The 25,114-nt window shown below is 41.3% G+C and overlaps 2 protein-coding genes across 6 annotated transcripts in view; one reads left to right on the top strand and one right to left on the bottom strand.

Moving 5' to 3' along the window:
• NPAT (nuclear protein, coactivator of histone transcription) overlaps positions 1 to 16,315 on the bottom strand; it is a 57,828-nt gene extending 41,513 nt beyond the window's left edge. The window contains exon 1 of the mRNA XM_069080498.1: positions 16,039 to 16,315. Within this exon, the coding sequence (XP_068936599.1) occupies positions 16,039 to 16,300 (262 nt within the window). The 5' untranslated portion in view covers positions 16,301 to 16,315. The remainder of the gene's footprint in view (positions 1 to 16,038) is intronic.
• Positions 16,316 to 16,360: 45 nt separating this feature from the next.
• ATM (ATM serine/threonine kinase) overlaps positions 16,361 to 25,114 on the top strand; it is a 122,810-nt gene continuing 114,056 nt past the window's right edge. The window contains exons 1-4 of one of the 5 annotated variants that reach the window (XM_069080497.1): positions 16,361 to 16,581; positions 22,233 to 22,334; positions 22,416 to 22,528; positions 24,771 to 24,916. In XM_069080497.1, coding sequence (XP_068936598.1) covers positions 22,263 to 22,334; positions 22,416 to 22,528; positions 24,771 to 24,916 — 331 coding nt within the window. In that variant the 5' untranslated portion in view covers positions 16,361 to 16,581; positions 22,233 to 22,262. Of the gene's footprint in view, positions 16,754 to 19,279; positions 19,412 to 22,232; positions 22,335 to 22,415; positions 22,529 to 24,770; positions 24,917 to 25,114 lie in introns of those variants that run through there. The other 4 variants (XM_069080494.1, XM_069080493.1, XR_011166799.1 and 1 more) reach the window with 4 other exon arrangements.

Genomic DNA, 25,114 nt, shown 5'->3' with positions numbered 1-25,114 from the left:
GAGTTGCATGCCCAAGGTCACACAGCTAATGTCTTGAGGTTGGATTTGAAGTCAGGTCCTCTTGATTCCAGGGCTGGTGCTCTATCCACTGCATCCTCCTAGCTGCCCCTGTTTTATTGTTTCTTGATGTCTCACAGAGATATTAGCTTCTACTTGCCCAATTCTAATTTCTAAGGAATTATCTTTTTCAGTGAGTTTTTCTTTTTAAAAGCAATTGGGGTTAAGTAACTTGCTCAAGGTTACACAGCCAGGTGTTTCTGGGTGGGTGCTAAGTGTCTGAACCCAGATTCGATCCCCCAGGTCGTCCTGACACTGGAGCCAGTGCTCTTACTCGCTGTGCTACCTGGCCACCCCTTCAGTGAGTTTTTCTACCTCTTTTCCCATTTAGTCATTTCCACTTTTTATTTTTTAGCTTTTTTGGAGAAGGAAAGGCAGGGCAATTAGGTTCAAGTGACTTGCCCAAGGTCACAAGGCTATTAAGTGTTAAGTGGCTGAGGCAGGATTTGAACTCAGGTCCTCCTGACTCCAGGGCCAGTGCTCTATTTACTGTGTCACCGAGATGCCCCTCCACTTTTTTTTGGAGGGGGGAAGGTAGGGCAATTGGAGTTAAGTGACTTGCCCAAGGTCACATAGCTAGTTTTTTTGTGTGTGTTTAAGTTAAGTGTCTGAGGTCAAATTTGAACTCAGGTCCTCCTGACTCCAGGGCCGGCGCTCTATTCACTGTGCCACCTAGCCATCCCATGCCCCTCCACTTTTTAAGGAGTTACTTTTATCAGTGAAGTTGTATATCTCTTTTTCCATTAGGCCAATTTTGTTTTTTAAGTGTTATTTTCTGCAGTATTTTTATGCCTCTTTCACCAAGCTGTAAATTGTCTTTACATAATTTTCTTGCAATGCTCTCATTTCTTTTCCCATTTTTTTTTCTCCACCACTCTTGTTTTGATAATAATTTCTTAGCTCTTCTAGGAATTTTTATTGGGCTTATGGCTAATTCAATTTTTTTTTCCTTCGAGGCTTTACTTGTAGCTACTTTGACTTTACTATCTTTTCTGAGTCTGTGCATTGATTTTCCCCTATACCATGGTAGTGGTTACTGATCAGGTTCTTTTTCTGTTGTTGTTGTTTGCTCATTGCTTATTTCTTGATTTCTAACTTTATGTTCAAGTTAGGCTTTGTTCCTGGGGGAAGTAAGGGATTGTCCCAAGCTTCAGATTTTTTTTTCTATACTGCTGTTTTCAGAGCTAGTTCTGGGGGCTTGGAAATATTTGGTGCTTCTAAGGTGGTGTGATCTGGAGAGAGGTGTGGTCACTGTTCTCCTGGTCTACATTCTGGTCCTTACCCAGGAAGGACCCCTGATCCCTTGCAGTTGAAAGTGATACTACTCCTCAGGGTACCTGCTCCCTTGTGACTGCAAGGAGCTTACCATTTAATGGGAGAGACAACATACAAACAAATATATACAATGCAATATATAGGAGACAGGAATTTAGGTGGGACTTAAAGGAAGCCAGGGAGGTCAGTAGTCAGAACTGAGGAAGGAGAGTATTCTAGGCATGGAATTCTAGTGCATGGGGGACAGTTAGAGAGAATACCCTCAGAGCCAAGAGTCTTGCTCAAAGAACAGCAAAGAGACCAGTGTCATAGGCTTGAAGATTAATTGTCAAGGAGTAAGATTTAAAGAGATTGGGCAGCTAGGTGGCACAGTGGATAGAGCACCATCCCTGGAATCAGGAGAACCTGAGTTCAAATTCACCCTCAGACACTTGATACTTACTAGCTGTGTGAACCCGGGCAAGTCACTTAACTCCAATGAAAACTAGAGAATTGCTTTTCCCGAACCCCCCAAAAAGATGTAAGGAGACTAGAAAGTAGAAAGGTAGGAGGTATCTAGATTGAATGCTTTGAATACCAAACAAAGCATTTTGTATTTGGTTCTAGAGGCAAGAGGAAGTCACTTGAATTTATTGAGTAAGGAGGTAACATGATTGGACCTGTGCTTTAGGAAAATCACTTTAGTGACTAAACGAAAAGATTGGAGTGGGGAGAGAGTTTAGGAAGACACTCTCCAGCAGATTATTACAACAGTCTGGGCATGAGGTGATGAGAATGTATGCTAAAGTGGTGGCACTGTCAAAGGAGAGAAGGTGACATGTTTGAGAGATGTTGCAAAGATTAAACGGACAGGTCTTGGTAACAGATTGAATGTAGGGGGTGTGAGAGAGTGAGTAGTCTGAGGAGACTCTTCAGTTGTTAGCCTGAGGAACTGAAGGGAAGGTGTTGCCCTCTCCTGCTGTTCTTCCTTCCTTTTGAAGAGGACCAATGACATCGTGGAGTGATATCTTGACTTGTTCATGAACTAGATTTAAGTGAAGCAGAACTGCACAAAGTCATCGGTCTCACTCTCCCTTCCAGAGTCAAAGTCCAGTGGCAAGATAAAAGTCAAGATGACTGATGACGACCCAGGATGCAGTAGGTGATCTTGGAGTCTTTGATGTCTGACCAAGTTCTAAATGCTTCACAGCATCTGCTTCAGCTACCTTTATTTTAGAACAAACTGTTCTGATTCACTCAATCTACTGGGGAAAGTCTTCACATGCTTGGGGTAGGACATCCGTCTATGGGTTTGAGGCCTCTGTTACCCTCAGTCTTGTTTAGCCCATCTGCTGAGATGGTTTTATCTGGGTGTGGCCACTGAGCATGGTATAGCATCTTGGAATCACAGATGAGAGGTGGACAGCAAAGGTGGATGAACAACCCTGAAAAGGGTGGGGCAAGCTCTCACACTAGAAGTGCTAGCCCTCTCTGAATACCCCAGGTCACTCCTTGCAGTAAGAGGGAAGGGTTTGTGGGTATGTGTGTTGGAGAGAGGATAACAGTTCAATTTTGGAAATGATATCTACTGGACATCCATGTCAGGATGTTTGAAAGGCAGTTGGAGATTCAAGAATGGAGGTCAGCAGAGAGTTCGGGGCAGGATAGGTTGTTTATGAGAATCATCAGCATTGATATGATAATTAAATCCATGGGAGTTGATGAGACCCCTTAAGTGAAATAGTATAGAAGGAGAGAAGAGGGCCCAGGACAAAACCCTTAGGGAGACCTATGGTTAGAGGGCATGATCTGGAGGAGGATCCAGCAAAAGAGACAAGAGAAAAAAAAGGAGCAGTTTGATAGGTAGGAAGAGAACCAGGAGATAGAAAATCAAGAGAGAAGAAAGCACTAAAGAAGGGTAATTAATGGTATCAAAATTGCAGAGAGGTCAAGAAGAATGAGGACAGAGAGGCCACTGGATTTGGCAACTAAGAGATCTTATTGCGGAATAAGAGAACTTATGCCTTATTTTTAAGGGTTAAGAAGAGAGTGAAATGAGGGAAAGTGGAGGTAACAATTGTAGACAGCATTTTTGAGGAGTTTAGCTATAGCATGACAATATCAGGGATGGCAGGGTCTGTGAGGGTTTTTTCAAGATAGAGAAGAAATGGGCATGTTTGAAAGAAATAGGAAATAAGCCAGTAGAGATGAAGGGATTGAAAATAAGTGAAAGAACACAAATGACAGAGGGAGCAATCTTTTGGAGGAAATGGGGTGGAATGGAATCACATGAACAAGTACAGGTATTAATCTTGGTAAAGAGTAAGGCTACTTCATCATGAGAGAAAAGGGTGAAGGAGAAGTGTCAGAAGGCACTAAAGTGAGAGGAAGAGGGGGTTTAAGGTGATTTTTTTTTTTGTCCTGTGAAGTATGAGGAAAGGTTCTCAGTTAAGAGAGTATGGGGAGGGGAGCCATGGGAGAGTTGGGGAGGGATAAAAAGGTCCTGTAGCAAATTCTTCAGTTTCAACATTGCCTTTGGCAACTCAGCATCCTCAGGCTACAATCACAGGAGCTCATTCTGAAAGCTTCCTTATGCTGTAAGCCACCACTCACCTCCCCAACCCCCTTCCATCCCCAGTATTTCCTCACAGCATTGTCCTTGCTCAGAAGTCACTTTCTTTTCTTTTCAACCTGAACCCAGGAGCTCCTAGTGACCAGTACTTATATGAAATTTAGTAACTATGCTGGCTAATTACATTAGGAATTCATATTATCCAATCTCAACCAAGCCCTTGCTATAGCAAGGCAATCCTTATATTTCTCCCCAATTAACTCTCCATGGAAGTTATTCTAAACATTTTCTTCTTTCAATCAAGCACTCCATTAGCACAACTCTCCACTCACCCTTTATCAGTAGAAGACCTAGTATCTTACTCTATTAATAAAATTGAGGCCATCCAACCTAAGGGCCAGCTTCTTAATTTTCTTCAACTCAAAACCACAGATTACTATCTCCCACTCCCCTTCTTTCTCCCAAGTCTCCAACAAAGGACAAATCCTCTACATATTTACTTAATCCTGTACACTCCTTTCCTCTCCAGCAAATCCCATCTTCAATCATCCTTACTTTCTGGCTCAACTCTCACCCTTAAAAAAACACGAGGCAGAGTCAAGACAGTAGAATAGAAACAGGACTTCCGCCAGGCTCCCGCTTCCACCTCCTCCAATTCATGTTAAAATGACTCCAGACAGAAGAAAAAAAGAATAGCTGTCCCCATCCCTTTCTCCATCACATTTTTGTTTGAAACAGGTGAGCTCTTTTCTATCAGTTAACCCTGGGTTCACCAGAAATAATTGGACCTTTAGGATTAGGTACCTATGAGGAAGAAAAGCCTCCTTTTGATGAGGCAGAGCCAAGATGGCGGAGTAGAAGCACGACCTTCCCGCGGCTCCGGCTTCCACCCTCCCCAATCCATGTAAAAAGGGGACTCTAAACAAACTTTGAAGCTGCGGAACCCACAAAATGACACAGAGAAGCTAACCTCCTGCTGAGGACAGCCCGGCAGGGCGGCAGGAATCGGCCTGCCAGCACAGCGCTCTGGGAGCCGAGCCCAGCCCCACGCCTAGGCTTTAGCCCCAGGGCAGGCCTGACCAGCCACCAGCCAGAGGGACTCCAGATCAGCAGCAGCTGTGGCCGTTTCCAGATTTATCAATACATAGATGCGAAGGACAAGGTGAGAGGCCAGTGCAGTCTGGACTTTGGGACCCAGGAAGTGGGAGTTCATGGCTTTTACCCCTGGAGCGATAAACCGCTGAGACGCCAGCACAGCCAGCCAGCGCCACGTGGCGGCTTCAGCTCCTGGCCTGCAGAGTGTAGGGGGACCAAGCACCAGTCTGAGGGGTCATCGCTCTTGCTTTAACCTGCTTGGATCTGGATTGCAGTCTAGGGTGGAGGTCCTGGGGTGTGTGTCCAGCTTGCCAGAGCATGTGGAGACCTCAGAGAGGGCACCCATCTAATACCTCAGGCAGCTGAGAAAACCCCAGCATTTGGGATGAAAACTCCCGTCTGGTGGCAGAGTCCTACTGTGGCAAAAAGCCCAAAAGTCAAATCATTGAGTGGCAAAATGAACAGGCAAAGGAAACAAAGCAGACAGAAGATTCCAACGTTACACTCCTATTTTGGGGATAAGAAGGAGCAAGGCATGGAACAGGAGGAAAACAGTGAAGTCAGAACTCCTGCACCAAAAGCTTCAAAGGAAAATACAAGCTGGTTACAGGCCACAGAGGACCTTAAGAAGTAGATAAGAGAAGTGGAGGAAAAATTGGGAAGAGAAATGAGAACAATGCAAGAAAATTATGAAATGAGAGTCAACAGCCTGACTGAAGAAAATAATACCTTAAAAAACAGACTGACTCAAATGGCAAAGGAGGCTCAAAAAGGCAATGAGGAGAAGAATGCCTTAAAAAGTCGAATTTGCCAGATGGAAAAAGAATCTCAAAAGCTCACTGAGGAGAATCATTGCTTCAGAATTAGATTGGAGCAAATGGAAGCTAATGACTTTATGAGAAATCAAGATGCTGTTAAACAGATCCAAACAAATGAAAGCATAGAAGGCAATGTGAAATATCTCATGGGAAAAACCACTGACCTGGAAAATAGATCCAGGAGAGATAATTAAAAAATTATATAATACCTGAAAGCCATGATCAAAGTAAGAACCTAGAAATCATCCTCCAGGAAGTTCTCAAAGAAAACTGCCCTGATGTTTTAGAACGAGGGGGCAAAATAGAGGTTGAAAGAATCCACCGATCACCTCCTGAAAAAGATCCCAAAAAGAAAACTCCTAGGAATATTACAGCCAGGTTCCGGAATTCCCACATTAAGGAGAGAATATTACAAGCAGCCAGGAAGAAACAATTTGAATATTGTGGAAACACAATCAGGATAACTCAGGATCTGGCAGCTTCTACACTGAGGGACCGAAGGGCCTGGAATGTGATATTCCGGAGGTCAAGGGAGCTGGGATTAAAACCAAGAGTCACCTACCCAGCAAAACTGAGTATCATGTTTCAGGGGAAAATATGGTCATTCAGTGGAATAGAGGACTTTCAAGCATTCTTGCTGAAAAACCCAGAGTTGAATAGAAAATTTGACATTCAGATACAAGAAGCAAGAGAAGCATGAGAAGGTAAACAGGGAAAAGAAATCATAAGGAACTTATCAAAGTTGAACTATTTTTTTTTTTAAGCAATCGGGGTTGAGTGGCTTGTTCGGGGTTGCATGGCCAGTTGTTGTTTCTGGGTGTGGTGCTGGGTATCTGGGCCCGGATTTGATCCGGGTCGTCCTGGCACTGGAGCCGGTGCTCTTGCTCGCTGAGCCACCTGGCCAAAGTTGAACTATTAACATTCCTACGTGGAAAAACAATAATTGTAACCTATGAAACTTTTCTCAGTAGTCGAAGGGATTAGAAATATATGAGGGTATGCGGGCATATGAATACATATGTGAATGTGTGTATATACGTTTACAGGTATACATAGATAGAGGGCACGGGACCAATTTAACAGGAAGGGATGATACTTAAAAGGTGAAATTAAGAGGTGAGAGGAATATAATGAGAGGATATGGGGAGAGACAGAGTGGGGCAAACTATCTTATACAGAAGAGGCAAGGGAAAATGGTTACAATGGAGGGGAAGAATAGGAAGGCCAAAGGGAATAGGTCAACCTTATTCCTATTGAATCTGGCTTGAGAAGGGAAGGAAATACACACTAAATAGGGGATCTCACCCTCCAGGAGAATAGTGGGGGAAGGGAATGTGAGGGGGGATGATGGAAGGGAGGGCAGGCTGGGGGGGGAGGGAAGTTGGAAGCACCCACTTTTGAAAAGGGACAGGATCAAAGTAGAGAATAGAACAAGTGGGAGGTGGGATAGGAGGGAGGGAAAAATAGTCAGTCTTTTACAATACATTTACTATGTTATTGTTTTGCATTAGCCACACATGTACAACCTATACTGAACTGCTTGTCCCCCCAGTGGGGGTGGGTGGCAGGGGGGGGGAAGGGAATGAATCTGGAATTGAAAGTTTTAAAATCCAATATTCAAATATATATATATGTGTGTGTGTGTGTGTGTATGTATATATATATATATATATATATATATATATATATATATATATATATATACTATTATTAATACCATCTTACATGTAATTAAGAAAAAAGATATACAGGCACTGAGGCATAGAGATCCACTGGAAAAGTTGAAACGGGTATGGGAGAAAATATGGGAGTGAGCAGATTGGAGGTGGGGATATCCTGTGGGACTGCTGTTTTGGGGGGATGGGTGGGGGAAAAATGGGGAGAAAATTTGTAACTCAAAATCTGGCGGAAACGAATGATGTAAATCAGCAGTTAATAAAGCATTTAAATTTAAAAAAAAAATGACTCCAGACAAATTTTGGAGCTACAGAACCCACAAAATGACACGGAGACGCTAACCTCCGGCTGAGGAAAGCCCGGCAGGAAGCAGCCAGTCCACCCTCTGGGAGCCGAGCCCAGCCCCAGGCCAGCCTGATGTTACAACCTCAGGGCAGGCCTGACCAGCCTCTAGCTGGAGGGACTTCAGATCACCAGTAGCTGTGGCAGTTTCCAGAATTATCAATATATAGATGCTAAGGACAAAGTGAGAGGTCAGTGCAGTGTGGATTTTAGGATCCAGTAGTTTGGGAGTGTAGTTGGCCTTTGCCCCTGGGGCAAGAAGTGGCTGAGGCACTGTGGTCCTGCAGCCACCGCCATGTGGCAGCTTCAGGTCCTGGCCTGCAGACTGTAGGGGGACCAAGTGACCAGTTTGAGGGGTAATCGCTATTGCTTTAACCTGCTGGATTGGATCTGGACTGCTGTCTAGGGTGGAGGTCCTGGGGTGCAAGAAGTCTACCAGAGCGTGTGGAGGCTTCAGAGAGGGCACACAATTAATAGCTCTGGCAGCTGCGAAAACCCCAGCATCTGGGATATCCTTTTCTGGTAGCAGAGTTCTACTGTGGCAAAAGGCTCAAAAGTCAAGTAATTGAGTGGCAACATGAGCAAGCAAAGGAAGCAAAGCAAAAAGAGAACTCCTACATTAGACTCCTATTTTGGGGGACAAAAACGATCAAAGCATGGAACAGGAGGAAGACAATGAAGTCAGAACTCCTGTAATAAAAGCTTCCAAGAAAAATACAAGCTGGTTACAGGCCATAGAGGAGCTTAAGAAGGATTCTGAAAACCAAATAAGAGAAGTGGAGGAAAAATTGGGAAGACAAATGAAAATGATGCAAGAAAATTATGAAATGATTGTCAACAACCTCACTGAAGAAAATAACACCTTAAAAAATAGACTAACTCAAATGGCAAAAGAGGCTCCACTGAAGAGAATTATTCCTTCAGAATTAGACTAGTGCAAATGGAAGCTAGTGACTTTATGAGAAATCAAGATACTATTAAACAGATCCAAACAAATGAAAAAATAGAAGGCAATGTGAAATATTTCACTGGAAAACCCACTGACCTGGAAAATAGATCCAGGAGAGATAATTTAAAAATTATTGAACTACCTGAAAGCCACAATCAAAAAAAGAACCTAGAAATCATCCTTCAAGAAATTCTCAACGAAAATTGCCCTGATGTTTTAGAACCAGAAGGCCAATTAGAGGTTGAAAGAATCTACCAATCATCTCCTAAAAAAAATGTCAAAAAGATAACTCCTAGGAATATTATAGCCAGGTTCCAGAGTTCCCAGTTCAAGGAGAAAATATTACAAGCAGCCAGGAAGAAACAATTTAAATATTGTGGAAACATAATCAGGATAACCCAGGATCTGGCAGTTTCTACACTGAGGGATTGAAGGGCTTAGAATATGATATTCCGGAGGTCAAAGGAGCTGGGATTAAAACCAAGAATCATCTACCCAGCAAAACTGAGTATCATGTTTCAGGGGAAAATATGGTCATTCAGTGGAATAGAGGATTTTCAAGCATTCTTGCTGAAAAAACCAGAGTTGAATAGAAAATTTGACATTCAGATAAAAGAAGCAAGAGATGCATGAGAAGGTAAACAGGAAAAAGAAATCATAAGGAACTTACCAAAATTGAACTACTTATATTCCTACATGGAAAAACAATAATTGTAACTTATGAAACTTTTCTCAGTATGAGAATTGAAGGTAATAGAAATGTGTATACACACACACACCACACATATATGTCTATATAGGAGGGTATATGGGCGTATGAATACATATGTGAGTGTATGTACATATGTGTACAGGTATACATAGACAGAGGGCACAGAATCAATTTAACAGGAAGGAATTATACTTAAAAAGGTGAAATTAAGAGATGAGAGAGGAATATAATGAGAGATGGGGAGAGACAGAATGGGGTAAATTATCCCATATAGAAGAGGCAAGGGAAAACTTACAATGGAGGGGAAGAACAGGAAGGCAAAAGGGAATGAGTCAACCTTATTCTCATTGAATTTGGCTTAGGAAGGGAATGACATACATAGGGTATCTCACCCTACAGGAGAGTAGAGGGGAAGGGGATGAGAGGGGGGATAATGGAAGGGAGGGAAGTTGGAAGTACTCACTTTTGAAAAGGAATAGGGTCAAAGCAGAGAACAGAACAAGTAGGGGGGGGATAGGATGGAGAGAAATATAGTCAGTCTTTCACAATATATCCACTATGGAAATGTTTTGCATAGCTATGCATATACAAACTATATTGAATTGCTTATCTTCCCAGTGAGGGTAGGTGATGAGGGAGGAAAGGAAAGAATCTGGAATTCAAAGTTTTAAAATCAAATGTTTAAAATAGATACAATTTTACATGTAACTGGGAAATAAAATATACAGGCACTGGGGCATAAAGATCCACCCTGCCCTACTGAAAAGTCTGAGGGGGGATGGGGGAAGATATGTGAGAGAGCAGATTGGGGGAAGGGATATTCTGTGGGATAGCTGTTTTGGGGTATTAGGTAGGGGAAAATGGGGAGAAAATCTGTAGCTGAAAATCTTGTGGAAATGAAAGATATAAACTAAAAAATTAAAAAAAAAACTTCACAATTCCTTATCACTCCCTTAGGCTAACATCCTAGATCTCTTGTCCCTTTCTCTGCCAAATTTGGAAAAAAGTTGTCTGTATTTAACTGCTTCCACCTGTTCTCATTTCAATTACTCTACAATCTAATGTTAAGGAAATCTGAAGATCTTCCCTGTCCCTTAATAGGCCCATGTGACCTGCTTTGAATTGTGGCCCAGGCCACAGTTTGAGTCACATGGAGCCCTTGGTGGGAGGAGTTTGTTGAACAGTGAGAGCAAGAAGGGCGAAGCTGGGAGAGAGTGAAGCAGAGCAGCTAGTGTGAGTGAAAGAGGGAGGAATTTGCCTAGGGGAGCTTGTTTGTGGGGAGGGCCTAATGGAGGGAATGCTTGGGGATGTCAGTGCTCCCTGGATTGGCGATGTGTATAAACTTTTTTGTTACCATGGTGGAACTGGCTTTCTGGTATCTGAATAAATATCTTTGTTTCATCTTTGAGGAAGAGAGTTTGTTATATTTTGCAATTCAATCCTGGAAATATGTCTACATATTCATAGCAGCTGGCGATATGCCTTCCTAATTTGGCTTGCAACCTCAACATTCAACAACTTCTTCCAAAGTTACTGAAGTTCTCTAATTGTCCAATCTGACAATTTTCTCTCAGTCCTCAAAATGTCCTTCTTGACTGTTTATTGGTTATATTTAACATTGTGACTACCTTCTCCTCCAGGATACTCTGACCTCTGAGTTAGCATGACATTACTCTCTCTTGGTTTTCCTCCTTTTAGTCACCTTTACAGAGTCACCATTCAAATCTTGCCCTCCCCAAGGTTCTCTGGACCCTTTTTTCTTTCCCTTTCCCTCCCTCTCGCTATGTAACTTCATCAAATCCGAAGACCTTTTAGATTTTTCTATCATTTCTATGTTGATGACTTGTAGATCTACATATCTAGCAGCTCCAGGCTTATACCTGAACTTTAGTCCCATACCACATACGGCCTATTTGACATTTCAAACCAAATGGTCCAAAGACATCTCAAAATCAACACGTGTAAAACTCATTAGGAAAGTTCCCCAATTTCTTTGGAAAGCAGCTTTCCTTTTAATTTCTGAGGTTTATAACCTTAACATTGTCTTGAATTCCCCATTTGTTCTTTCTCACCCTATAGACCCAAGCAGTAGCCAAATTGTGCTATTTCTACCTTTACAACAGCATTCCAATCTCACCCCTTCTCTTCACTGGCACAGGAACCACCTTATTCAAACCTTCATCATCTGTTGTTGCCCAACTGTTCTCTCTGCCTCAAGTCTTTCTCCAATCCTACACACACTAGTGCCAAACTAATTTTCCTTAAGCAGATTTGACTATGTGACTCCTCAATCAAATCTAGTGGCTTTTTAGAGTATCTAGGATCAAATATGAACCTCTGACTTTTAAAGCCTTATAAAACTTGGTCACAACTTGTCTTTCCGGCCTCGGTGGAAATTACTATCCCCCCCACACTTTGCAATTAAGTCAAACAGACCCCTTCCTCACAAATGGTCTCATCTCCCTGCCTTTATACTAATGCCTTCCTTTAAGATGTGACCCAAGTACCATCTTCTGGATGAAGCATTTCCTCCCAATAGCTAGTGTCTTCTCTCTCAAACTACTTTGGATATAGTTTTATTTATTCATTTCATATCTGTGTGCTTAAGTGTTTTCTCTTCCCCCCTCCATACATACATTTGTATGCACGTATGTATGCACATATGTGTATTTGTGCCTACTCACATAAGGTGTCCCATTAGAATGTAATATAATTGAGAGTAGGGGCTGTTAAGGAATGTTTCATTCTTTGTACCTGCATCCCCAGTGCCTGGAAATAGTGCTTGGCACATAGTAAGTCAAAATACTGATTGATATTTTCTCATTTTTATTCTTTTGTTCCTAGTTGACAAAGTTGTAGATGACTATGCAGTAGAAAATTTAATGGTGAGTGAAAATGGACTGCAACATACTGCCAATGAAGAAATGCACAAAAAGAGAAACATAAAAAGTATGGCTAAAAGGGAATATGGGTCATTTACCAGGCAAGAGGGACAGATAATTGATGGACAGTCAGAGTACTCCATTAATACTCATACAATGTCAAGAGATCTAGCTAGGAGTGGTGGTACATGTCTGCTACTGAGGAGGCTAAGGTTAGTAGATTGCTTAAATTCATGAGTTCTGAGTTGCAGTGTGCTAAGAATTAGTTGTCCTTACTAAGTATGACACCAATATGGTTCTTTATAGGAAACCAGGATGCTTGATGCCTATGGAGAGGTGAAGTGGCCCAGGTTGGAAACAGAGCAACTCAAAGCTCTTGTGCTGAGCTATAGTGAGACTGGACCTATGAGTAGCTGCTGTACTCCCAGGCTGGGTAAGCTGGGAGAGCAAGATCTGCTTCCCCCTAATCCTCAATGGAGATTTTGAAGGCTCTCAATATATTCAACAAATCATAGGATTTTGGAGTTTGAAGGGACCTCAGACGTCACTATTTTAATCTATCTAAAAAAGAATCCCTGCTACAACACCTTCAACAAATGGTTGTCCAGTCTGTTTGAAGATGTCCAATGAGGGGGAACCCATTACCTTCAGAGACAACTATAATCTACCTTAGGATAATTATAATTGTTAATAAGTTTTCCCACCTGGTATCAAAGTCTAAATGTGCCTACTAAATTTCTGCCTACTGTTCCTAATTCTTCTGTTTGAATTAAAAGAGAACATGTCTAATGCCCCTTCCACAAGACTATCCTTCAAATACTTGAAGACATCATGTTCTAAACCCCTCATCTCCTAATTCACCTAAACAGATCTTTATATGGCATGAATTAAAATCCGTTCATTAACCTGGTCATCATCCTTTGGATACTCTCCAGTTTATCAATCTCTGGCGCTCATAACCAAAGACATTACTCTAGATGTAGTATGACCAGTGCAAAATATTCATGAAAGCTATGCTTCTCAATGCTGACCCAAGATCACTAACTTTTTTTGGTGCTATTATCACACTATATATACATATTGAGCTTGTAGTTCACTAAAATCCTAGCTCTTTTTCAGGACAAATTAATCATGCCCCCTCCATCTTGCATTTGTGAAAGTAATTTTTTGAGGCCAAATAAAGAGTTTACTTACATTTACCCTGGTCAATGTAATTTCATTAGTTTTGGCCAAGCTTATCAAGATTTTGGGGTCTTGATTCTGTTATCCAGTGAGTTAGCTATCCCTCCTAGTTTTATCTGAAAATTTGATACGCATGCTAACCAAGTTTTTATCCAAGTCACTGATAAAAACTGTTAAATGAACAGTGAAAAACAAAGTACAAATCCCAGGGACACTCTACCAAGGACTTCCAAGAAGACATCAAACCAATAAAGACTACTCTGAGTAAGGCTATTCCACCAGTTCTCAATCACCCAACTGTACCACTGTCCAATCTGCATCTTTCCAGTTTTGATTTTTTTTTTTTTTTAAAAGCAATCGGGGTTAAGTAACTTGCTCAAGGTTACATGGCCAGTTATTTCTGAGTGTGGTGCTGAGTATCTGAGCCCGGATTTGATCCAGGTCATCCCGACACTGGCGCCCGGTGCTCTTACTCGCTGAGCCACCTGGCCGCCCCTAAGCAATTGGGGTTAAGTAACTTGCTCAAGGTTACACGGCCAGGTGTTTCTGGGTGGGTGCTAAGTGTCTGAGCCCGGGATTCGATCTCCAGGTCTTCTCAACACTGGAGCCAGTGCTCTTACTCGCTGTGCTACCTGGCCGCCCCTCAGTTTTGATTTTTTAAATCAGGAGTAGGATGACTAGGGAAGTAGTAAGAAAGACCTTAGTTGCCATGCTTGAGTTTAAGCCTGATAAACTATTTACTATGATACTAAAAGCAGTATATATGATACCTAAGCCATTGACAGGGATCTCTGAAAGATTATGGAGAAAAGGAAAGGTGCCACAGGAATGGAGCACAAATACTGTCACAATGTTTAAAAAAGGAGGTCTTCAAAGCATAGAGCAGTAAGCTTCAGTTTGGCAAAATTCAAGGAAGTATTATTACAGATATAGTGAATATATTGAAAAAGAAAAAAAAAGCATCATTAACTGTTACCCTGAATAGATCACCTGTGGAGGATTTATGGGATGAAGACAAGTACATAGGATGAAAAGGTATGGACAAATTGTGATTTGTATGGTTGGAGAGACTATCTCCATAAAGTCACAGATCCAAGGATCTAAGAATGGATTACTTCCCATGGATAATCAGATCATTTTCTCCTAAACTAGAATCTGAACCAAATAGACAAAACTAGCTATACTCCAGAATCTTTATGTAAGATGACAGTGTTCATAGGTAAAGTATGCCATTACATATTTTGGCAGTACAGGGCTTCTTTGTTTGACCTTATCAGCACAAGCATAACTTTAAAAGCTCTGTGGCATTCACCTTTATCACTACATATGGAGTTAGCATGTCAATCTTAAACTTTGACAAAGTCAGTCTTTAAATAAACATTCATTAAATGCCTACTATGGGTCAAGTACTGTGTTAAGCTCTTGGGATACAAAGAAAGTTAAAAGCCAGTCTCTGCTTTACAGGAGTTCACAATCTAATGGGGAGACAACATGCAAATAACTATGTACAAGAATCTATACACAGGATGAACTGGACACAACCAAAAAAGAACAGGCATTAGAGTAAAAGAGGTGGGGTTTTAGCTGGGTCTCAAAGTAAGCCAGGAGGCAAAGGTGAGAGAGAGAATTCCAGGTATGAGAGGCAGCCAGTGAAAATGTCCAGAAAAGACCGCACCTTATCAACAATTTCATACAAGATTAATTTAAAAGCAAGTTTAAAAGCATGTCAAGTCTCTGTCACAAGCCCAAGATTCTGAAAATATATGTGGCTCAAGTCTTAGCAACACAAATATGGATACATTTTTAAAGAATGTAAAAACACACAAACCAAAAAAAAAAAAAAAAGAAAGCTACCAAAACTGGAATGGTCCACCCCACCACTGCAACACAAGCTGGACAATGGAAGGAATTGAATCATCCAAATGGAGGAACATCCGACCAGGGCTAGAAACGAATCCCCAATTTGCCTTTTCTCTTTGCCAGAAAACTGGAAGAGTAACCGTGGTGGCTCTAAAACATGGAGCAGTGCCCGAGGGACCATGGGCCAGAGCCGGCCAAACGCCTCCCGAAGGGGCTCCCAAATCCCAAGGCTCCAAAGGAAGACGTTTAGAAATCGCCAGGGGGGCCCAGTGGGCGCTCCCCCTAGGAGGCCCTGGCTTGTGCTCGTCCTGCTCTGGGGCCGCCCAGCTCCAGCTCTGACGCGGATAACTGAGGGTAGGCAGGGAAGAGCCATCCCTCCCCCACGTCAGGGTCCTCCCTGAGGCCGAGCCCTAATTCTCCCGCCTCGTCGGGGTGAGCGTCTGCCTCCTTAGGCACCCGCAGGGGGGGAGAAGCCGTGCTACTCGACCCAGGGGGCTTCGGGCTTCCTTCGCCCCCCCCCCCCCCCCCGGCTGAAGAGAAACCCGTTGCCGGTTGGACTCGGACAGTCTCCCCCGCCCCACGGAAGGGTAAGCTGAAGAACCGTGGACCAGCTCGGCCTGCCCCGAGGCTCCACTCACCCAACACTAGCCGGGCGACGTCGGACGGTAACAGCATGATCAGGCCTCTGGAAGGACTCTGAGACCCCAGGCACGTCTCATAAACCTTCCGCGTAGCAACACAGATACCGCATCTCTCGGTCCCAGCGGCGGCGTCAGCTGCGGTACCGAACCCCGAGGCAACTAGTCCCGCCCCCTGGTTCCACTGCAGCCAATCGCTCCAAGGAAGAAAGAAAGGCGCGGAAACGTGCCCCGCCCCAATACTGAGCGAAAGAAACATCATTTCCGCTCAGAAATAAGGAAGGCGGGGCGGGAAAAGGAGGTTAGGCGGTCATACGCCTGCGCAGTGCAATTTAATGAAGGGCTTGAGGGAGGATGGTCACTTTATTGAACCTTCGCACCCTATTAGCGAACCGCTTCTGAGGCAAATGGGGTGGGCAAAGGAGGGGATTAGCGGTACGCTTGCGCAGAGGGAGCCACGGAGGCTGCAATCTCCCTGGATTCTCCCGCCTTGGAGGGAGACTGCGCACTGCTGATTGTTTGAACCCGGAAGTGAGCTGTCGCGTGAGTGTTGAGCGAGTGAGCCGTCTGCCGGTCTGGAGAAGAGGCTGGAAGAAGGAGGGTGGACCTAGACCGCCTTCTCTCTGGAGGCTGCTGCCTTCGGAGCTCTGCGGTAGGGGGCGAGGGAGAGCGCGTCGCCCCTCTGTAGGGTTTGGGGGATTCTGCTTCGGGATTCGTGAGTCTCCGTGCCCTCTTTCTCTTGACTGCTCTTGGCCACCCCTACCGTCACCTGGCGTCAGTGACCGGATATTCCCCACTTTCCTTGTCCTGGACCCCGGGCGGAGCTGCGGGGGAGTGCTTTAAATACCCCAGGGAGGGATCCGCATCATCCCTCCCCCCCTTCCCCTACCCTCCAAGGCAGAAGGCGAGCGCAGGCGTTTCAACCACTCTTCCTCTAGGTTCTTCCTTTCCCCCGGTCTCTTCTCTCTCGACTTTTCGTGGCTTCTTTTTTGCCCTTCCCTTTGCTTATCTGCCCGTCCCATTCAGCACAAGAGTTCCTTTTTTGGAATCATGGAAACCTTGTTCCTGGGTCTACCTGACTGAAACAGGATGCCCCAAAATGTGACCCGTTATCTACGATGCTGTCTTCCTCTTCCTGTAGTGGTTAAAGACTCTGTGTGACTTCATGTATCTCTGGGAGGTCAGGGAGGAGTACTCGTTTAACAGTCTCACTTACCTTGTAACGCAGTTTCTGAAATACAACGTATTACAGTAAGTTATGCCATGGCCAGTGACGGTGAACAGGAGTACAGCTGCAAAGAATCCTTGTATGAGAAGATGGAAACCTAGAGAGGCTACGTGATTTGTCCACAGCTAGACAATTAGCTGGTGGCAGGACCAGGATTAATAATAATAGTAAACATTTATATAGCACTTACTATGTATCAGGCAGTAGTGCTTTACTATTGTTATCCTTTTTGAACCTCACAGAAATCCTGGGAGGCACTATTATTATCCCTATTTTACAGATGAGAAAGTTGAGGCCAACAGGTTAAGTGACTTGTGGAGGGTAACAGCTAGTAAGTGTCTGAAGCCTGATTTGAACTGAGATCTTCCTAACTGCAGGCCAGTACTCTATCCACTTTACCTCCTAAGGTGTTCAGATTACAAACCAGGTTTCAGTGCCCATTGTAGTGGGTCAGGATACCCATGCCAAGACCACCCCTCTCTTTTTACTATTAGGAGATATCCTGTTTTCCAGAGCTAAGGCCCAGCAAGCAAATTGTACCTGAAACTTGGCATAACAATAGTACTTTGTGCTCACCCTCTGGATGAACTCCAGCCACAGCAAAATCCCAGAATCATTTTAAAACAGCACCGGGTGGTCTCTGAACTTGGATAAGCACCTGTAGTATCAGTGTTCTGGTCATGAAGTATTGCTATGAATCAAACTTGCCTCATTGTTGCTGTTACCTCTTCATTGTTTGGGTTACAGCTAACTGCAAAGCTGTCGTGTTAAGTGTTGAGATTTGTCCACAATGAAGGGGAGGGGGTGTCTCCTAGAGGGTATGCTGGCACATGTATGTCTAGTTTCCCTCTTCCGATAGAATAAAGAAAACTTTTTGCTTATAACCACTGTTAGCTCTTTGGTTATATTTATTTTATTTTTAGAGTTAACTGTGGTTTTGATAACCTGTGTGAGCTCTCTGGTTTGTTTTTTTAGAGTTAACAGCAGTTGCAGAGCCACTGTGGCTCATAGTTTGATCAGGGTTGACAAGTGTTAATTTTTTATACCAAGATACTTAGATCTTATATTTGCTCTTTATTCTGGTGTATTGTTAGCCATCTAGAATTTTAAGTCAAAATTCTTAGAAAGTTCAGCTCTACTTTTTAGTAAATAAATGAAAATACATTCATTAAATTCCTTCTGTGCCAAGCAGTATGCTAATCCCTGGGGATTCAAATGCAAAAGGGAGACAGCCCCTGCCCTCCTGGAGCTTAGGTTCTAATGAGGGAATCCTTACATATAGGGAAGTGGCAGCCTGGAAAGAGTAAAGTCAAAGGGTGCTTTAGGGCAATTGATTTTGTTCTCTTTGCATAAATAGTAATGGTAGTCTGTTAGGCTTACTTTTTCCAGAACTAGAAGTGGAAATGGGGAGGGGGAGTATCCCATGCAATCACTTAGGCAAAAAAACAAAACAAAACCACTTGTGTGTCTTGGTGGGGTGGTTGGGACCTGCTAGAGGTAATGACCTCATTAATCAATAAGACCCAGGGGCAGAAGCCAGGACTCCCTAGTGACTCTGGCTTTCTATCAAATCTAAGCTACTTATCCTTGGATTTTGGGCTTATGGAGGAACTGGAGCTCACATAACTATTTAGTGGTAGGTCCAGGATTTTAATTCATTTCTTCAGATTTCAGTTTTTTGTTATAAGAAGAAATAGGTAAAAAGCATGGGAAGAGCCGTGTGTCCTTGGGCAAGTCACTTAACCTTAATTGCCCTCCAAAAAGCAAAAAAAAAAGCATGGGAAGGGTTATCCTGAAAAATAACAAGTAGGACTTTATGAAGGTCTTAAAATATTGGAAGATCTGTTATGTGTAGGAGATTAAATAACTCACATTTATGTAGTCCTATAAGGAAAGGACTTTGTAGACCTTAAAACAACCCTGTGAGGCAGGTAGTACAAGTATTGCCCTCGTTTCATAAATGGGAAAACGGGATTGAGAGGTTGTAATTTGCAAATGGTTCATCAATCAATCAACATTTATTAATCTCTTCCTGTATGCCAGGCACTGGGCTAGGCTATGCTGAGAATGCAAAGGCACCACTGAAACAAACTTTGCCCTCAAAGAGCTTATATTCTGTGAGAGACTGCATATACATATCTATGTGTAAGTAAACATGAATGCAAAATAAATACAGGATAATAGGTTGGAGGAAGGGAATCAGGAAAAGCTTCTTGTAGAAATTGGTGCCTCAGTGGAGTTTTGAATGAAAGAAGGGATTCTGAGGTAGAGATGAAGAGGGAGTGCATGCAGGGCATTGAAAGGAGGACAGGAGATGGAGTGTAGAATGCAAAAAAGGTAGTAATGTGTACCAGGGTAAAAAAGTTGTATTGAAGTCAGGTTTTGAAGGGCTTTAAAAGCCAAACAAAGATATTTATATTTGATCCATAAAGGGATTGTGGAGTCACTGATTTTGAGTGGAGGAATAACTTAGATCTGTGCTTTAGGGATATTATTTGGCAGCTTATATAATGGATGAATTGCAGTGAGGAGAGACCAGTTAGAAGGCTATTGAAATAGTTGAGGCTAGAGGTGATGGCGACCTGAAGGAATATAGTGACTGTGTGAGTAGAGCAATCAAAGATAATTTTCTACCCACCCTTATCTGAGGGGGGTACAAAGGGAAAAACTAAAATGAAGAGTTGGGAAGGTAGATGGAAAGAGATTTCTTGACCAGATATAAGGAAGAATTTCTCAGCATTTTTTTTTTTGGAGAGGGATATATAATGTATAAACTGAAGCTTCTATTTATTCTAAAATTCTTTGATTCTGTGAGTGTCAGAAGATTTTATGGAAAAGATGGGTCTTAAGGTAGATCCCAAAAGATGACAAGATTTGGATGGGTAGAGGGGGTCTCTGTGTGTGTGTACATACAGGTAAGCATTTTATTTAGTTTTATAATTAAATAAAATTTTCTGGAAAAGAACTCTCCAGAAATTCTACATGTTTTGGTTCTTTTTTTCCTAATGTTTTTCTCTCTTGTAGAAAATTTCCTTTTTGTGTGTTCCTTTGTGTCCTCCTGTAAAATGGATGTTGATACTAGTAGATACTACATGAAAACATTTTCAAGACCTTTGTGTACTTCTCTCTCTCTCTCTCTCTTTTCCTTTCCCTCTCTCTCCCCCTCCCTCCCTTCCTCTCTCTCTCTTTTCCCCTTTCTCCCCCCCTCCCCTTCCCTCTCTCTTTCTCCCTCTCTGTCTCTCTTTCTCTCTGCCGTCCCCCCCTTCTGTCCCTTGTCTATATATCTGTATATAGTCATATTATTGTAAGTGGAAACTACTTATTTTGCAGAAATACTGTTTTAGTTTACTGTTGCTCAGGGGAAAGAAGGAAACTGAACTGGGTTCATATCCCACTTAAGCTGTGTTTTCTTCGAAGAATAACAGTTACAAGGAACCCTTTTTTGTCATGTAGTTGTATTGAAGAATTCCTCCAAAGTGACTACCACAGTGGTAATCTAGGCTCTTGCTTGGAGAACTCATGTGTGAAGAAGAAACCATTACCTCCTTAATCAGCCAATTCTATTTCTTGGTAGCAGTTATTGTTGGGAACATTTTCCTTACATTGAGTTGGTATCTGCATGTCTGGTGCCAAGCATGTCTAATTACTCTTTTACATGACAGTCCTTCAAATATTTGTGCACAGTTATGTTGTGTTTTCCCCCACTCCTCCATTTCTTATCCAGGCTTCCTGTGCTTTCTTTCAGCAATTGGGGATTTTTCTTAATAAGTAACAATTTCTCAATAAATTTATTAATAAATGCTTATTGATTGAGTTATGATTAATCTAAGTCATTGTTAAAATATTAATTATTAGAGGGTGAAGGATTATAATACTTTAGTAGGCATGTTCTTTCAACTTTATATTTAACCATTAATGACTGCTGTTTGGCTCAGGTGATTTAACTTATTACCATCTCACCTCTCATTTAACTGGTATCTCTCCATTTTGTCCACAAGGAAGCATGAGAGACATAGGCTTATTATTTAACTTCCCCAGAGATGCAGTATTCACTGTGTCAGGCATGGACCTGCATGCTGGAGATAAGAAGACTTACATGAAACAGTTCCTGCCCTTAAGTAGTGTGCATTTTATAGGAAGTGACATTACATGTGATGTGGTTTGTGATGTTCAGGAGTCAGGTGGTCTGGAAAGGATTCAAGAGGCAGATATTCTCCTAGTCAAGGGGGCTTTATTGTAGCAAAAGCAGCGGGCAAGTCCTTAGGGGGACTAGCAATTTGGAGAAGCACAGGGGCTTATTTTTATGTACAAGTCTCAGGCACTCAGCCAGCAGTCGGGGTATGCTCCTGTGTGGGCAGTTAACCACAGGGAAGGATGTCAGGAAAGGGAAGCTGGTGTACTGGGTATTTCCAAAACAGTTCAAGGTTGTGATCACAAAACACAGGGGATTTAGCTTGCCACATTGGAGGATATGGTCACGAACCGTAAGGGTTAGTCACATACACAGAATATTGGCTAAAATAAGGTTTTCTTGTCAACAGGTAGAGTCCCCTGTTACTTAGGCAAGGTTCTCATTGTTGCTGGGCAGAAGTCAACCTCATCAATATTAATTATTCCTCACCCTAATCCTCATACCTCCTGAACCTTTTCTTTACTTTCATGAAGCCCTTAAATCTGTTAACCCTTTCAGTGTATTCTAGACTATTGTTCCTTTATTGACTACATTTTCTCCTCTCTCCAACCTTAACCCATTAGCCATTTCAATTCTAGACTGTCCTGTCTCATTTGTCTTATCTCCACTATCTCTTGCTAAAGCTCAGTTCTGGATTACTTCCACTAGTATGATTCCATGCTACTAGCAAAGTAGAAATTTTTTAGAAGCAACTAAATAGTAGACTCTTAGTCATTCCATTTTATGCTTAATTTTTGTTGTGATTCATAGCATTGCCTTGCTTTTTCCTTATAGATCTCTGTTGTGTGAATTGATAACTTGAATATGAGCCTTGATTTACATGATTTACTACTTTGCTGTCGTCAGCTTGAAAATGACAGAGCTACAGAGCGAAGGGTAATGAATGACATCAATTTAAATCGTGTTCTTATCTCAAAGATGTAGATTAATAATAACTCATATTAAAATATATTTCAGAAAGAAGTTGAGAAATTCAAGCGTTTGATCCGAGATCCTGAAACAGTTAAACATTTGGATCGGAACTCTGATTCTAGACAAGGAAAATATTTAAACTGGGATGCTGTTTTTAGGTATTTTGTTGAATAAATTTTGTTCCTTCCTCTTCCAACCATCATTTATATAATTTAATGTGTTACTGTCAATTTTCCTTTCATACCTTAGACTTTATATTAAAATTTTCTGAAGGGCCTAACGGTGTTCTACACAAAATAATTTCTTGATAAATTTTAATTTGTTCAAAGCAGTAAGAAAATATATTTATATGAAGAATTTAAAAAAATTAAAAAGTGGATTCACATTTTTCTTTTTTCAAATGCTAAATAAAGTTTAAAATATTTTAAACATCTTACAAGTAGGTTATAAAAATGCATTTGATTGAGTTATTGGAATGGATAGTGATCTTATGATTCATATTACGAGATGAAAATAAGACTGGCTAGGTGTCTAATTATAGAAATTGAGATATTATGAAATTATATAAAGTCAACAATAACTAATTTTCATCAACATGATTGGTTGTGTGATAAGTTGAAATGAGGGAACTAGGAAGAAAATGAGAATAAATGTCTTAACAATTCAGTTAAAAAAATTACTTAAGCCAATATAAGGAGAAAATTGACTGTTAGAAAACCGCAGCAGCATTCATTTGGCTAGGATGATTAATTTTAAGTCAAAAGACACAGTCCATTAGAGTCATGAATCGCTATATAGCTTTGTAAACAAAAGTTGTAATCTCTTCAAAATGGGAGAAAAAAAAGATTTTCATAGGGTTTATTTTTTCATTGGCTTCATTTTGGAATAAATTCCTTCATCCTCTCATATACAGAGAGCCATCTCTTGTAACAAGAAAAAAATTTTGAAGAAAAGAAAGCATTCAGGGGCGGCCAGGTAGCACAGTGAGTAAGAGCACCAGCCCCAGAGTTGGGATGACCTGGGATAGAATCTGGGCTCAGATACTTAGCACCACATCCAGAAATAAGTGGCCTTGTAACCTTGAGCAAGTTACTTAACCCCAATTGCTTAAAAAAAAAATAATTCAAAATAACACATATCAGTAGAGTATGATGGTGTCTGTAATATTCTGCACAGATAGTGTCCCACTTTTGCAAAGGAGAGAGGTGAATTTTTTATATCTCTTCTCTTTGTGATAAGCATGTTCATTATAATTACATGGTTTTCAGTTTCTTTTTCAGGTTGTTTTTTAATTTACATTGTTGCCATGTATATGGTTATTGTTTTCCTGGTTCAACTTATTTCACTATGCATCAGTTCGTATATGTCTTGCCTTCCTTCTCTGAATTCTTTGTATTTCATAGTGATATTCCATTTCATTTATATCCTTCAGTTTATCCATTGTCTTCCATTTATTTATTTTAGGGTTACCTTCATGTCACAGTAAATCATTGGAGATGAATGTTTAAGGAGTATTATATCATTAAAATTTTATCTCAATATTTATATTTGTTACAGTATCTGGTACCATTTTGAACACTTTTACTGAAGATTACAGAATGCCTGTTCATTTAGTTTAAGGTTAATTCAGACAAAATAAGCATAATTAAACATATGTATATGAGTGTGTTTGTCTGTATATGTGTATGAATGTATGTGTTTGTATATATCTTTTATGCTCTCTGCATATATTGTAGCCCTATTCTGAGCATAGTATACCCTTCTGAATCTAGAGTGTCTGACAGAGCCAGGAAAGCCTTCTTTGCAGGCTGTGAACATGGTTGCTTGTAGAATAGGAAGAATTAAGTATATTTCATGTATGGATTATGATATGGGAAAAGAGTGAGAAAATTGAAGTTGAATTAATTGCAAGAACCAACTTGGATATTAATATGACCAAATTGAAGGAAGCCTCTATGTAGCAAAAAATGAGAATAGAAAGAACTGATTAATGATACAGATTCTAATAGTTAGCATTTGTGTAGTGGTTTAAGGTTTACAAAGCACTTTGAATGTGTTTTCTCACTTGGTTCTTACAACAGTCTTGTAAAGTATATGCTCTTGTTATCCCCATTCTATAGATTAGGAAACTGATACAGACAGCTTCCCCCAAGTCACACAGCTAGTAAGATATCTAAGGCAGGATTTGAACTCAGGTCTTTTTGACTCAAGTTCAGCACTCTTGGTCTATAAGAGAGTGATAAAATGTCTTTGAAGAGAGAACAATATATTTGGTTAATCTAGAGGGGAGATGAGATGAATTTAGATACTTAAAATAATGCCTTTTCCAGTTACATGGACTCTAATGATGTTAAAGTAATCCCTGCAAAAGATAATTTTTTTTAATATATTTTCCCGAAGGTTTCTCCAAAAATACATCCAGAAGGAAACAGAATGTTTGCGAACAGCAAAACCGAATGTATCAGCTTCAACACAAGCCTCCAGGCAGAAAAAGATGCAAGAAATTAGCAGCTTGGTTAAATACTTCATCAAATGTGCAAATAAAAGTAAGGGACATATATGTTGTTTGTTCATCTATAAAATAGGGGAATTGGTCATGTTATAAAATTTTTTGGTTTTATATGCATGCTTCTTCATTCCCTATGCTAGGCTCATGCCACTTATTATTTCTGCTTCATGGTCTGTGTTTTCTTTGCCTCTATATTCTGTGCCTTTGTTCTATTCGCTAGGCTTAGAATGTCTTC

This window comes from Petaurus breviceps, unplaced genomic scaffold (genome assembly GCF_028583685.1).
Source record: "Petaurus breviceps papuanus isolate PSGF00001 unplaced genomic scaffold, PetGlider_PUasm1.0 91133, whole genome shotgun sequence".
Lineage (NCBI taxonomy): Eukaryota > Metazoa > Chordata > Mammalia > Diprotodontia > Petauridae > Petaurus > Petaurus breviceps.
This window is presented reverse-complemented; position numbering and strand designations above follow the sequence as displayed.